Here is a 15494-nt window from a genome sequence, read left to right as displayed (position 1 = left end):
CAAGGAATATAATAGTAAAACACAGTACAAAGGTTATTTATTTATTTATTTTTCAAATGTTTATAATCAGAACAGCCCCTGGGTACTCAATGTCATCTATAAAATCGTTCCCAATTCATTCAGTCTATTGAGCTGCTTCAGGCTTTATACTTGATGACATCACAAGTATTGAGTTTTAACACTCTTTTTAGATTTGGGAGAGAGTTGTTCATTAACATTTCTGTACTGTCTTAGACCAGAGGAATGACATGTATGAATTGCCCTTTAAGGAAAGACTTTAAAGTGAAATTGAGCCATTCAGCCTGATAGAAACAACTTACATGACTTCTATTGTAGAGTGGGTTTTATAGGCTGTCTCTCTGACCTGAACCCTGAGGGAACAGAGCTGCTAAACACTCACTGACTCTGAACACACTGCTGTTGTCACGTGAGGACCGGCCAGAAGGAGGCCCATGGCCCATTTCTGGTCCCGATCCATAGTTCCAGGAAACCATGCCTTAAATGGAACCTCGTACCCAGAGAGGCGGGTGCAGCTGCGCCACCCCATACGCCTGGAAGCACATGTTCTACACGCTGGCCAGAGGTGGGCGTGACCTTGAAGAAGTGGACAAAATAGCGTGTTTCTGAACAGCCAATCATATGACTATGACTGTAAGGCATGGCTCCAATATAGAGGCGGGGGGGGGGGGGGGTCAACGTGTGCATTCATGTAAACGCTCCCCAAGGCTATTATTATATTGGAGGTTAATCACCAGTTAAGTCAACCAACTGACTGCATGCATGTTAACCTAGACCATCCCATAACTGTAAGGTTTCTGGTTCAATCCGCACAACAACCAACAACCATCCCCGTTAAAGTGTCCTTGAGCAAGACACTAAACCCCTTACCTGGTCCAAGGTCACCGCAAAGGGCTGACCCCTGACCCCTGGGCTCCCTGGTGAAACGCTCACATGTATGTTTCTCAGAGGAATATGCAAAGTAATACATTCCTAACAACACAGTGTGTGTGTTTGTACTATGATGATTGAGTGCTCTGAGAAAAAAATAAACTAAATGCTTTGGCCAATGTGGTTTGTTGTTTCTCTCCACACCGCATTTGGCCCACAGTCACTTTGACAACCTCCAAGTGTACTTAGAATTGCTTTTCCGTGGTAATAATGTGCATGTCATATGCAGGCGATTGCGATTCATATTCTGTGAGTAAACTGCTGAGCAAGCTTCCGTCGCTTTGGGAAAACATGCTGATGATCGCTGTCCCCGGGAGTTTGCTTGCTGCTTTTTACATAATAATGATTAGTTTGGTTCTTGAAGGACTTTTTTTTTCTCTTTTCTTTTTCTTTCCCCTTCCTCTCCCTTCTCAGGTATCAGCCAGAGTAGGATCTCTCATTGGCTGCTGCAGCAGGGATCGGACCTCAGCGAGCAGAAGAAGCGGGCCTTCTTTCGCTGGTACCAGCTGGAGAAGACCAACCCTGGTAATAGCAACCTCCACCTCCGCCATCAGGCCCATACCACCACCACCACCACCACCACCACCTCCTCCACCTCCCCGTTGGCAGAGTCCTCTTCCAGCCCCCGGGCCAGCCCCAGCCTCCCCTCTGTCCAGTCCCTCTTCAGCTGCTCCATGCGCTCCATCCACTACTAGTGGCTCCGCAGAGGCTCTTTAACTAGCGATGCACTCTTAATGGGCTTTTTTGGAGGCCGATGCGATACCCAATTTTCTTCCACTCATATCGGCTGATACCGATTTGGTAAAAAATTTAAAAACAGACACGCCTGTCTTCAAATGACCGGCGTCAGGGTCATTGGTGTTGCAACACTCCCCGTAACAAATAAAGGACACCATCATCAGCAAAACAAAGGAGATATGAACTGAAAAAGTCCTTGTTTGTGTTATCCTGGCACTTTAATTAAGCAACACACTCTTTGTTAAAAGGGTCACAAAAAAGGCCAACAATCCAGCCATTAAAATTACAACCCAGCAGATTCCAATAATCCTTTGGCCAGTAACACTGTCGGATTCTATAGATGCATCCCTGGACTTCACAGAATCCTCTATATAAACGAGTCACTATGCAGAGGGCTCAATAACTCACTGAGCCTCTAGTGATGTAGCTTTGACTTCATAGAACCAAGTAGTATTAGACCAAACTCACAGCCCTTACTGGCTTCTAATGTGTTTGTTGCCGGGCAACATAGCTAATTAAATACTCTGTTAGGAAGCATTTGGAGTTATCGGGGCCTCCATACATTTTAATAGCGGTAATCATTTAGATATAGGGCTCTGGCTCAGTAATCATTTAGATATAGGGCTCTGGTAGAGGGCTCTGGCTCAGTAGTTTTGGAACAGTGTCAACACCAGTAAGACTGAGGTTCTGAATCTCATCTAGCAGTAACATGTATGCAGTCATTGGTTCTTTAAAGAGGAATGTCACCCATTTAAAGAATTAACAATGTTAGGAATCGGAGAGAGAACCCTCCAATTGGTGATGTAACTGGGATGTCAAATCTGGGGGCTGTCCCATAGACAATGCTTGGGGATCGGACATTCTCAGAGGCCATGCACTGTTTGTGTGAGCTCTTGCACCCAAATGAGGTTTTAATTCTGGAGCACATCTTCTAGCGATGATAAAATATACATCTCATTTGGGTGTAAAGAGCTCACACAAACATTGTATGGCCTCATAAATGGAGAGCCCCACGGCCCATTCATTGTCTATGGAGCACGCCCAGATTTGACATCCCTGTGACATCACCGCTTGGAGGATTCTCTCTCTGATGTCTAGCTTCAGGAGAGAGTGGTGCATGTTCACAAACTGAGCTGTTGTGGCCACAGGAGAGAAGAACACAATGTGAATTCTTCAAACGAGTGGTATTCCCCTTTTAACTTGATAATGGTACCAATGGCATTTTCATATGGCCTAAACAACAGGGCTCAGTATTTCAAATCTTTCTAAGTTCAATAGTCCCTTGTTAGACCCTAGTTACCCCCCCCCCCAGTATAATGCAGTATAATGGTCTTGTATATTTAATACAAAGTATTAGCCTAGTCGTAATCTGTGGCCTTTCACACTTGCAGTTCATCCAGTATATTTCTGACATCAGACTGTTGATAAAGACACTTTAAACCTCTTCAGAACGGTCTCACTCCTACTCCACTATTCCTACCCCTACCTCAGCTACAGACCTGTCTCAAACTGTAATGGAAATACTTTCAGTTACTATGAATGCATGCTTGAGCCCAACCTTTACAGTGCCAGAGAGGTGATGTTTTGTTTTTTCTTTGTTTCTTTATTTTGGGTGGTAGCTCTACATTATAAAACAAAAAACAGTTGTTCTTTTGCACCAGGGAAGTTCATAGTCACTCGCAGGAAATGTAATGTACTCTGAAAGGATTTCATACCATAATTTTTGACGTAGGTCTGCGCCAGTGTCAGTATGAGCCAGCTTCCTGTTTGTGTATCATTCAGGGTCCACATGTCTGATGTCCCCTTTCCTTTGTGTACTGGGCCTGTGTGTGTCAGGCATCTCTGAGTAGGAGAACTGATCTAAGATCAGCTTGACCGTCTCGTTCGCTAAGCCTGAAATGCTAAACACCAGGTCAGCGCTCATTCTCTGATACTTTTAAAATTAGTAATATTTGTGAAGCCTCTTAGATGGAAAGTTCAGTTTTATCCCATCAATGAGCAATCAAGCCTCTTAGGATATTAGCAACGTTTTCACTCCAGCGTTTTCCTTACATGCAGCGCCAGCCTATCGTTAGCGACGCTAGTTGTATGTTGAAATAATTCTCCTCAAAAGTCCTTTCGAATAGTTTTATTACTTGGAAGTATTATGGAGTGGCTTGCGGATGATTTTGAGATCAATGAACGGCTTCACACCCCATTGATTTCCACTTGCATGGCTAATGGGAGCTAACAGGAGACTCGTGCCACTTCCTCAGAAACAGTACACACAGTTCTGTGAAAACGTTTTCAATGTTCTAACATGGGCTTGTTCGTGTTTAATATGGTAGACAAAAAAAAGAAAGAAAAAAAAACCTGAACCTTCCTTTTTAAGAAATAAGAGTTCTGATCCCAGATCACTGGTCAGGTCACACAGGATCTGATCTACACTGTTAATAATCTGGTCTCAAAGCAGCTCTCCTGCTCTAAGGTGCTTTTACGAATCCAGGCCCTCTTTGTGTGTCCCCCGCTCTGTCCGAACATAATACTGTAGACTGCTGGCAGCTGATAAGCTACTACAGATAGACAGCCATAGACCGAATTTGTTTTGTTGAGTAAGCTAGCGGCATTCTGCTACTTTTAAAAGCTACCAAATATACAGTGCAATGTAAGGCACTTCAAGCACTTAGAAAAGTGCTGCAGAGAAATCCTGTTATTGTATGAGATTGTTGTTACTTGCTAAAGCCCTAAGAGTTTAAATATGACTGAATGTATTTAACCATGATGGTGGTGAAAAATCTTTTTTTTTCTTTTTTAATAAAAAGACAAGTTGTCAATTCAGTAACTGCGTGCTTCTCCTCTGTTTGAGGGGATGGGAGGGCTGGCTGGATCGCCCCCTGGTGGTCTGTGTATGTTACAGCACCAAAAGTGGTTCCCTGAACCGAGGGGCTTTTCAAGTTTGGGTTCATTTGATCTGATAGAGGAGCTTCCATATGGAAACTGGTACATTATGGAACGTACAGACATTGGAGTTGTGAGGTAAACATTTTTGCAGACACTTTTGAAGCACAATTCCGCCTCTACTTTATATTCAGGTGTTTTTTGGGGAGTAACACTTTGTTTTTAGGCTAAATGAGGGGGATTTGCGCCAATTCTGAAACGCCACGTAGAGGTGTGCCGTGGATCAACCATGAACACCAATTCAATGACGACAGACGGATGTCTTCTGGGATTGTAGAGGAGCTTTACAGAACCTTAGGTTTATTCAAAAGGGAATAATTTTAGCATAAGCTGGAGCTACATCTAGCAGTTATTTACATGGCTAGTACCAGAGAAGCAGACGTGAGTTACATTCTCAGCTGAACTCTGTTCTTAGACTAGTCTCGGGTAAAAAGGAACCGTCTGAATACCACATCAAAGAGCCGAGAATTAACCCCTGAATCAACATCACACAACTTGCAGTGTGGGGTCCGATTGTTTGCATTGAAGGATTTTGAAATTCCTCCATGAATTAGCAACGGGAAGGAACATGATCCTGATCGACGCTCAGAATAAGCAACACTGCTTGTTGATACATCTTCATACATTCAGTTAATATCTCTCCTATAACCTCATTACCTTTATCAAGCAAAGATTAGCAGGTGTGTGTTTCTTGTTGACTTTGTCACTTACTTTTAAAAGTGTTTTATTAGTTTGTGACTGTAGATAGTGGGGGAAGATGACAATGGGAAGAGAAATGTAACCTGTCTAAGCCAGGATTTGAACCCATGAGGGCCTAGAGGCAGGCCTAGCTCTAACCAGACCACTTGATCACAGTGAAAGAATGTGGTCCATTTCTTTAACATAGCTTGTAGTTAATTTCATTATGTAACCAATATTCTAATGAATGCGTGTTTTAGTTTAAAAAAAAATATATAAATAGACCAATACTAGTGTAGAAGTTCTCTTTTGTGTCCCGCCCTTGTATTCAATGAGTCTGAGTGAAGGCTCTGTGAACCAATCAGTCCCTACACTTTGATTTGGAGTGAATACCCATTGGGTCAAATGGTACAGTAGCTACACTTCCAGCTTCCTAGACCTAACACCATAGAGCTCAGTTGGATGGTCTGGGGGGGGGGGGGTCTTGCTCACTAGGCAAACCCCCAACATGGCACACTACACCAGGGGTTCCCAAACTTTTCAGGCCAGGGCCCAGAAAATAAGGCGTCAGAGAGCCGCGGCCCAATGCACATCGTCTGGCTTTTTTTTTTTTTTTTTTGCCAGGCGACCGATTTTTTATGCCAAATATCACTTCAATCCTATTAAGTTAGTTCAAGTTAGTTATTCATTTATATGTGCTATTTATGAGAGGGCTAACTTGTTGCAAAATAATAATGATAATAATAATAGCCTCATTAAAATACTATTGTTGCTTCGGTTGTTTTCAGCGTTTTATGTGCATAATCTGTTATTTAGTTTGAAATGTTCGTTGAAATAAGTAGATTTTTCGTTTTTGTTTATTTATTAAGTTAATATAAAACCATATAGTCACATTTTAGAATACAATAGAATATAATTTTAGTATACAACTAGAAACACTGTCCTGGCCTGCTTCTAAGTTCAGTGGCCTGACAATTTTTTTTTTTTTTTTTTTTTTTTTAAATCATCTCGCGGCCCACCCGTGGCTGCTCGCGGCCCACCTTTGGGTCGCGACCCCGACTTTGGGAACCATTGCACTACACCACTGAGCCACCAGGCTAACCAACTCAACCTTTCGGAGACATACTGTACCTAAGGTCATCCCTCCAAACCAGCAATAGAAAAGTAGCGGTGTATGAAAAAGAAACACTGAAAAACGAGCTTCTCCCCGTCATCAGCGTTGCTTGTGTGGTGGGTGTGTCCTCAGGTGCGACTCTGGCCATGCGGGCCGCCCCATTGGCCCTGGAGGACATGGTGGAATGGCATCATCAAGCCCCTCCCCCTATTCACTCCGCCCCCGGGAGCTTCCGACTGCGCCGAGGCAGCAGGTTCACCTGGAGGAAGGAGTGCCTGGCAGTCATGGAGAGGTGAGGAGAACAGAGGAGGAGGAGGAAGAAGAGTGGGTGTTTCACGGTGCTTGGAAGAAGAAGAAGAAGAAAAAGAAGAAGAAGGAAAACTTCTTTCTAAGAATTAAACCTTCACATCCGTAGGAGAAGGAGGAGGAGGTGGTTGAGGAGGAGATAGGCTTTTTGATAGGTAGAGGAGAGTAGAGGGAGGAAAGAGGTTTGATTGATTGAACATTTTATTAACAGATTGCAGAATGGGTACAATACAGTACGGCTCAATACACACAATTGTTAAGGGGATGCAGACCAGAGAAAGACTTTCGTCTTGTTTACATCAGGGTCCCCCATTTTCAATTCATCATAACATTTATGACATACACAACATACAAATACAGAGTTTCTAAAAGAGAATATACATTTGAGGGGGAGGAAACTACATTGGGGGGGGGGGGGGATTGGACATGTACCGGGGCCAGTTTCGAATTGTGGCCCGTAGGTGCTTTTTGAGAGCAGTTTTGAAGGTGGGTAGGGATTCAGATTATTTTACAGCTTTGGGTAGGGCGTTCCACATTGTTGTGGCATACTTGCGAAACGTGTTTAGTCCCTTGTTTGAGCCGAATCTGGGTTTAACATGATTTGTGGAGCTCCCTCTGGTGTTGTGATCGTGGTATTCACTGACCTTTGGGAAGTATTTTGACATGTACATGGGTACCTTAGTGGTGTAGTGTATCTTGTAGACCAGGCCCATTGCAAGTTGCTGTACTCTGTTGTCTACTCTAAGCCATCCTAGGTTGTCAAAGTGGGCAGGGGTGAGGTGGGTTCTAGGAGTAAGGTCAAGCAGTAGTCTGACCAGTTTGTTTTGAGATGTTTGTAATCTTGTTTTTAGTGCCTTTGAGGTGCTTTGGTACCATGAGGTGCAAGCATAGTCGTAGTACCCCTGAATGAGTGCTCATGTAACCAAGAGGTGTAACCAAGTGTAGGTAAAGAAAGAAAACCACAGTAGCTGACCAAGCCTTCAAGAAAATCCATTCACTGTCTCATATTTCTGACGCTTTTTAGCAGAACTGATTTGCAGTAGGGTCTCTAACCAGGCCGCGCTGGTCATTATACTTTAAAATCGATTGTTAAAAAGATTTGTTTGTACAGGGAGAGACACTTCATATAGAGTATAAACGCCTTTAATTGCTGTATTCAATGTGTTGAACTGCCATGTGTTAATATTTCTTATATATGTATGTTTGTTTATGTCTTTGAGCAGCTACTTCAATGACAACCAGTACCCCGATGAGGCCAAGCGGGAGGAGGTTGCTAATGCATGCAACGCTGTCATTCAGAAACCAGGTAGGAGAGCGAGAGGGTGTCCAGGGAACATGAGGAGGAGGAGAGAAGTTGAAATCAAAAACAGAAAAAGGACAGTCAAAAATGACATTCCAATGAATGTTAAAAAATGAAACTGTGGGAGCACAGAGTGCGCCCCCTGGCCCTCTCATAGGTACTGCTGGTGTCGAGTGTCTCTCCAGCGTTGTTATTGATTGTAACATTATGCAATGTAATTTGAACTCAATCAACTGTGTGCAGCAAATCAAATCACTGTGGGTCTTCATGTCTGAAATTATCACACTACCCTTCACATTTAGGGGATGTAGGAGATGGAGATAAACAAAGAAATACCTTGGTATACCATAAATATGATACTGTACAGTATATATTTTTTCATTGGAATTGTGTTGCTAGGGAACAGCTTGGGCCCAAGTTTATTTCCTTATTGAAACACAAACTATAAATACACGTGGGCCCATTTTGAATGTTTATGTTGCCATAATGTTTATGTTGTCATAGGATAGGTCAGCAGGAGCGCACTGTACACTGCAATTAATGGACAGCACTAAAGAAAGCATGTAGCTGAGACGTCTGCTGCTTTAGCCCAGTTTTAACCCACCTGCACTTTGCACACTAGTTTTTTGCACTATGGAATGAAGAGATCTTTTTTGATTGAAGTCCTGGTCCACTAATAATCCACTGGCTCCATGCACATGCAGCTACCTATTTGACAGAGTGCAGTAATCTACCTACCATATATAAAAAAGATTAAATGCGTTTGTTGGTATGTTCTGAAGAAGAAAAATCATCCAAATCTAATTTCGGTTGGACTTAAAATAATTTGTTTCTCTGTACTTTGGGTTTTTATTCTGGCATCTGAGGGTGAGGTGTGTGTGTGTGTGTGTGTGTGTGTGTTTCAGGCAAGAAGCTATCTGACCTGGAGAGGGTAACATCTCTGAAGGTTTATAACTGGTTTGCAAACCGGCGAAAGGAAATCAAGAGGCGTGCTAACATAGGTAATATTTATTGCCACTCAGTAGGTTTCTGTGTATGTGTAAATGTAAATTAATTCCTATGGTTTGTACATAGGTCTATGAGTGTGTGTCTCTATTGACACATATACACAATAGACCTCAGATATGTTATTTGGAGCTTTGTCCTCAGTAGAGCTCACATATGTTATGGAAAGGTTTGTCCTCAGTAGAGCTCACATATGTTATGGAAAGGTTTGTCCTCAGTAGAGCTCAGATATGTTATGGAAAGGTTTGTCCTCAGTAGAGCTCAGATATGTTATGGAAAGGTTTGTCCTCAGTAGAGCTCACATATGTTATGGAAAGGTTTGTCCTCAGTAGAGCTCAGATATATTTATATTTTTTTAATCCACTTTTTCTCCTTCTTTTTCTGTTTTTCTCCCATCCCAATTTAGTCGTGCCAATTCCCCCCTCCCCTGTCTTGATCGTTGCTCGCATGTGCCCCCCACTGGTCGGTCGTAGGAAGGGTTGAAGAATCTATCGCATGTCCCCTCCGATACATGCGGCGTCAGCCAGCCACTTCTTTTCACCTGCCAGCGTGGACTCTCATTGGCGAGGTGTAACGTGTGGGAGGCTCACACTACCATCGACATCTCCTGTCCTTGCTGTGCAGGCGCCCTGACCGACCTGTAGGAGTCGCTGTTTACAACAACCAGATTACCACCCATCGACTCCCCTCCCGCTGCCTCTGCCAATTGAGCCAGTATGACGGCCGGCCCAAGCCGAAGGCAACACTGACAGCCGGATTCGATACCGGTGTCTCACGCGTTGGTGACGAGCGCTTAGACCACTGCGCCACCCAGCCGCCCCCAGAGCTCATATGTTATGGAGAGGGTTGTCCTCAGTAGAGCTCATATACTGTATGTTATGGGGAGATTTTTCCTCAGTAGAGCTCAGATATGTTATGGCAAGGTTTGTGTTTTTCGAAGAAGCAGCAATCTTGGAGAGCCATGGCATCGAGGTGCAGAGTCCAGGAGGCCACTCCAACAGTGACGAGGTGGACGGCAACGACTTCCCCGACCAGGTAAGTGACCTAAGAGCTAAGACAGGTATTGGGTGTGTTTTAAACCAATACAATTAAACAGTGCTATTGCCTCTAAAGCTTCATGGAGGGGTGTAAACTGTCAGTCAGGCACCTTCTCGCCTGTAGGCCGGCCCTGATGGGTCCAGCAAAACAAAATTGTGAAATATTTGGTGAAATGACCCATTAATTTCCTTGGTTGCGACCCGTTTCATATTGTCTCCCATAGGGATGTGATGTGACCATGTTTGACAAGAGAGCAGTGACGAGACCCTTTGGCCTCAACCGAATAGACCTGTCGTCTCCTACACAGGTACAGCCTGGCTAAACCACATGATGGGAGTCCTCTCAGCAGTGCTCCTCCCCCACTGCTTTTATTATTAAGTATTATTTCTGTGTATGTAGCCTGTAACCTCTGATGATGAGCCACATCATTTTACAGTTTTCCGAGATTGAAACCTTGTTGTAAAGGATAGCCAACACTGGTGTTATGCTTATTGCTAACATTGTGAATGAAAAGTCTAAACCATGTAATAATAATAATAATAATATAAATAACTAACTTTATTTGTATAGAACAAGAATTCATACAAAAATTCAAGCCCAAAGTGCTTCACAGCAGTGATGTAGACATAGGCATTCAAATTAAGGCTGTCAAAGTGAATGCGGTATTAAAACCTGATTCTATTAACGGCACTATTTTTTTAACTCACGATTAAATAATTTTTTTTTTTTTTACTTATTATTATTATTATTTTTACTAGACTTCACTCAGGTGTATTATTGATACTCTCATTGATACTATGTTTGTTTCTGACTCAAAGTGTGTGTGTGTGTGTGTGTGTGAGAGATAGAGAGAGAGAGGGGGGGAGAGAGATGAGGAAGGGGCAAGAGAGAAAGAGAGCTGGGAGAGTGTGTGTGAGTACTCAGCCCTCGTGTGGGTGTATGTAACAAGTTTCTAACGTTTTCTTTCCCTTATTATTTCATGCACACTTTATTCATTGTTTTAAATTATTATTTTCTTTTAAGTTATTTTGTGCATCACTCTGTTTTGAATTGGTGCAAATTTGCAATGCATGAGGGTCATCCTTTTGTGTTAAATGGCTGCATAAAGCAAGCATTTGTTGACTCATGTTGATAAGAGTATTAAAACTTGGAACTTGAAAAATATCTTAAGGTAGATAATAAAAAAAAAAAAAAAAAGTGATTAATTTGCGAACACTTTAACTGCCAGAAGACGTTTTTAGGCGTCCTTCCCCGCCATGCTCAAGGTGCCGAAGACGCCGTAACTCGTCTTTGATATCAATATTTCAAAAATCTGTGATTGGATTCATATTTCCCATCCGCTGGCCTGAGACCAGGCCACGTGAGCGGATCGGCGCGGCCGAGAAATCCGCTCTTCGCTCTTTAAAGCTTGGTCCGCTCCGCTAATCGATCATGTTGACCCCGCCCCCAAGTCGCTCTCCGCTCGCTCCCCGCTCACCTTGAATCGAGCCCCGCGCCAGATCGCTCGGCAGATATTTTTTTTTTTTTTTTGGAGCATGGTGTAAATCAGCTCAAACTACAACAGTCTACACCCCCTGGGCCCCTTAACAATTGTTTGTATTGAGCCGCATTGTAATTGTACCCATTCTGCAATGTTAAATAACGTTGTTTATCCATCCACTAGCTCTATTAAGCGATGATAGGCTAGCCGAGCCACAATGCTATGGTCGCTGCCATTAACGTTAGCATGTAAGCTAACGTCAACAACAATGGCGTCGATACGTTTTCTAACAGGAGTGAGTGTGGGCGTCTCTACAGTGACAAAGCCTGAACCGGATATCACAGGTTCACCCTTCTCATTGGTTGAAAATGGCCTTCATGTTTGTACATCGCCATCTGTTGCTTTGGCATTGTACTTGTATGTATATTACATCAGTGTTAAACCACTGTGAGCGACCTGGAGTGGATTGGAGCGGAGGAGAACTCTCGCTCCGGACGTCGCGCCGACCCATTTTAAAACCCACTCCTCGCTCACATCAAAACCGCCCGCTCCGCGCCCCGCGCCGCTCACGCTCCGATCCGCTCACATGGCCTGCCTGAGACCCACCAAAAAGCCCCACCGAACCCTCCAGCGGTTCAAGAGCGCCATCTGGTGGCCGATCGGCGCAATCGCCCAACAGGAAGCCACTTGGACGATGTGCTATTCACCCACACCACTTCCGGGCACTCGGTACATGTCCCGGGACTCGAGCTCGTCACAACACACAGCGATCCGTTGCCAATAACTCGATAAACAACATGATTTGGACGTATATACCATTATACAACCTGGAAATGGTCCATCAGGATAAACATCCCATAATTGAAAACGGTCTACACCACGCTGATCGTCCAACGGCGCGAGGAACATACGGTAAGATTCAGCATTTTATTCTAACGTGTTCCATATAAACTGCTATGATGAACATATGACCCACTCTGGATGAATCATCTAACGCTGCCCACGGAATTATAAACGATCCCCCGCCCATCCGGTCATCATCAGATCATACGTAGATCATTCTAGAAGTACATCCAGTTGACATTTTTCATCTCGCACAGATTCCTACCAAACTGTATTTCATCATCAATATAATGCATTTGGAGCTATAAATCACGTTCTGAAGAAAGCTGCAGAAAACGATAAAAACATACTTATACTTTAGACCATATTTTACTATGAATATGTGAATGAAAAAGTTTAACGTTGCTACACAATGAACAATACATATAGGACTTTGAATGGGCCCTAATAATGGCAATCTAGCAATAGGATTTAAAAGGTTATAGCCCTGCAAAGAAGGGGAACTTATCCATAGACAAATAGAGCTGGCAACAGATGGTATATCATGAATTTAACCTCCGGCAGCCAAAGTGTTAATCGCGAGTTAACTATGGACAATCATGCGATTAATCAGATTAAATATTTTAATCGATTGACAGCACTAATTCAAATCTATACAAAAAAAGATGAAATAGATTTCTTATTGATTATGATAGATTTCTGACATTAAAATCTTAAAATCTTTCTGACAAAATAATCTATTCTGACATCCAGGAACTCATTGGACAGAGATGTACTGTTGCCTTGATCATCATAGAGAAGCATTTGAGAATCTCCTCTCCCCCCAGGTGCCCACCCTGCTCCCTACCTGGCTGGCAGCTTGGCCTGCCCTGGGCAGAGGGGCCATGGCGGGCCAGAGAGGCAGCTCCCTGATAGGCCGGTCGTTGGTGTCGGGGGCGAGCCCTCAGACGGAAGGCTCCAGACTGACAGGCGTGTCATGGTCTCCCCCCTCCCCCTCCCTCCAGGACGAGCCCACCAATCACGGTGTGCTTGTCGAGCACCAGGATCCGGTCACCTTAGCCGTGGAGATGGCAGCCGTCAATCACAGCATCCTGGCCCTGGCCAACCCGGCAGTAGTGGTGACCGGAAGTGACATCAAAACAGAGACACTGGAGGATGACTGAACGGTGACTGAATGAGTGTCCGGGGGGGGGGGGGGGGGGGAAGAAGAGAGAGAGATTGTAGAAACTAGAACAGAGGGTTGCCATTTTAAGTGAGTCTTTTTTTATTTTTATTTTATTTAAATTTTTTTATTTTTTTTACCGTCCCACTGTTTCTGTAGAGTGTGAAGGCGTTCTAAGAGGAATGTGCGTTGGTATGCAAGTTTTATTGGAATGTAATCATTGATAATAATGACCAAAAGTAATGCATTCACTACATAGAGAGACTGTCTCACCTAAATATATCTCCCTACCTCCCCCAGTCACCTCCCACCTCCTACCTCCAACCACCAACCAACCTCCTCTTCTAGACTGTTGTAGAGCCAGTATAGCAAACCAGGGCACACTTGGACAATGGTTTCAAATATTTCAGGCACTGGTGCAAGAACACAACCTCAAAAGTGCCAAGTTAAGCTAGGCCTAAATCACATGCTTCTCGTGTTGCCCCACCTCCCTACCACACGTATTGAACTACTGTGTTTATCATGTTGCAATATCAATATTAATATCAGTGGCTGTAGCTCTATGGGTACTACGGTGGGAGACTGCAGGGTCAAACAGAGTCTGCATCATTAAAGTTCCAGTCCGGTTCATGAAGTGACGTTGCTTCAGTCCTGCCCTCCCCTCTCCTCAAGTCATGTTTAAAAAAAAAAATAAGAAATCAGTGGTTTGAAGGAGAAGACACAGTTCACTCTCTTTCAGCTGTTCATACTTTGTTTTAGTTTTTCTTCCTTTGTGGGGTGAATTTGTGAGAACTTTATAAGATTGGACAATTTGTCCAAATCATTGTGGGTCGGGTGGAATGGACAGAGCTCAAGAACACAACGACCCACGTGGCTGAACGGACATGCTTACTTGTGTTGTCGTGAGCGGTAGGTGTGAGGGGGCCACTCGTCAAACACAGTGAACGTTGTGTTAACAAAAGTAAAAGTGGTAACTTTAAGAATAAAGTTAGAGCACAATAGCTCAAAAAGACCCCCCTCCCCTACCTCCCTAATTTTTATTTACAAAAACCCCATATTCTTGAACCATAAATAAATGGTCACTCCTAGAGAGATCTAGTGACTGCACTATTTGTCGGGACTTTGAGTGTGGAGTTAAATAAGAAACCTCATAAAATATCCAGAGTGAGAAGAGCTAGGCCTGCTGCTCAGTACTGTTACTAAAGAGCTAGGCCTGCTGCTCAGTACTGTTACTAAAGAGCTAGGCCTGCTGCTCAGTACTGTTACTAAAGAGCTAGGCCTGCTGATCAGTACTGTTACTAAAGAGCTAGGCCTGTTGATCAGTACTGTTACTAAAGAGCTAGGCCTGCTGCTCAGTACTGTTACTAAAGAGCTAGGCCTGCTGCTCAGTACTGTTACTAAAGAGCTAGGCCTGCTGATCAGTACTGTTACTAAAGAGCTAGGCCTGTTGATCAGTACTGTTACTAAAGAGCTAGGCCTGCTGCTCAGTACTGTTACTAAAGAGCTAGGCCTGTTGATCAGTACTGTTACTAAAGAGCTAGGCCTGCTGCTCAGTACTGTTACTAAAGAGCTAGGCCTGCTGATCAGTACTGTTACTAAAGAGCTAGGCCTGCTGCTCAGTACTGTTACTAAAGAGCTAGGCCTGCTGCTCAGTACTGTTACTAAAGAGCTAGGCCTGCTGATCAGTACTGTTACTAAAGAGCTAGGCCTGTTGATCAGTACTGTTACTAAAGAGCTAGGCCTGCTGCTCAGTACCGTTACTAAAGAGCTAGGCCTGTTGATCAGTACTGTTACTAAAGAGCTAGGCCTGCTGCTCAGTACTGTTACTAAAGAGCTAGGCCTGTTGATCAGTACTGTTACTAAAGAGCTAGGCCTGCTGCTCAGTACTGTTACTAAAGAGCTAGGCCTGCTGCTCAGTACTGTTACTAAAGAGCTAGGCCTGCTG

General features: G+C 43.7%; 1 protein-coding gene across 1 annotated transcript in view; it reads left to right on the top strand.

Moving 5' to 3' along the window:
- Window positions 1-13550, top strand: part of LOC311246886 (homeobox-containing protein 1-like) — a gene marked incomplete at its 3' end in the record, with an annotated part of 40294 nt that extends 26744 nt beyond the window's left edge. Inside the window, exons 4-10 of the mRNA XM_084337127.1 lie at window positions 1363-1473; window positions 6548-6707; window positions 7945-8027; window positions 8927-9022; window positions 9970-10061; window positions 10288-10371; window positions 13215-13550. Coding sequence (XP_084193253.1) covers window positions 1363-1473; window positions 6548-6707; window positions 7945-8027; window positions 8927-9022; window positions 9970-10061; window positions 10288-10371; window positions 13215-13550 — 962 coding nt within the window. The remainder of the gene's footprint in view (window positions 1-1362; window positions 1474-6547; window positions 6708-7944; window positions 8028-8926; window positions 9023-9969; window positions 10062-10287; window positions 10372-13214) is intronic.
- Window positions 13551-15494: the final 1944 nt, after the last annotated feature.

The sequence above is a fragment of the Notolepis coatsorum genome (assembly GCF_963971535.1).
Source record: "Notolepis coatsorum genome assembly, chromosome: 20".
Lineage (NCBI taxonomy): Eukaryota > Metazoa > Chordata > Actinopteri > Aulopiformes > Paralepididae > Notolepis > Notolepis coatsorum.
Note: the sequence above shows the minus strand (reverse complement) of the source record. Positions and strands in the feature narration are given on the sequence as shown.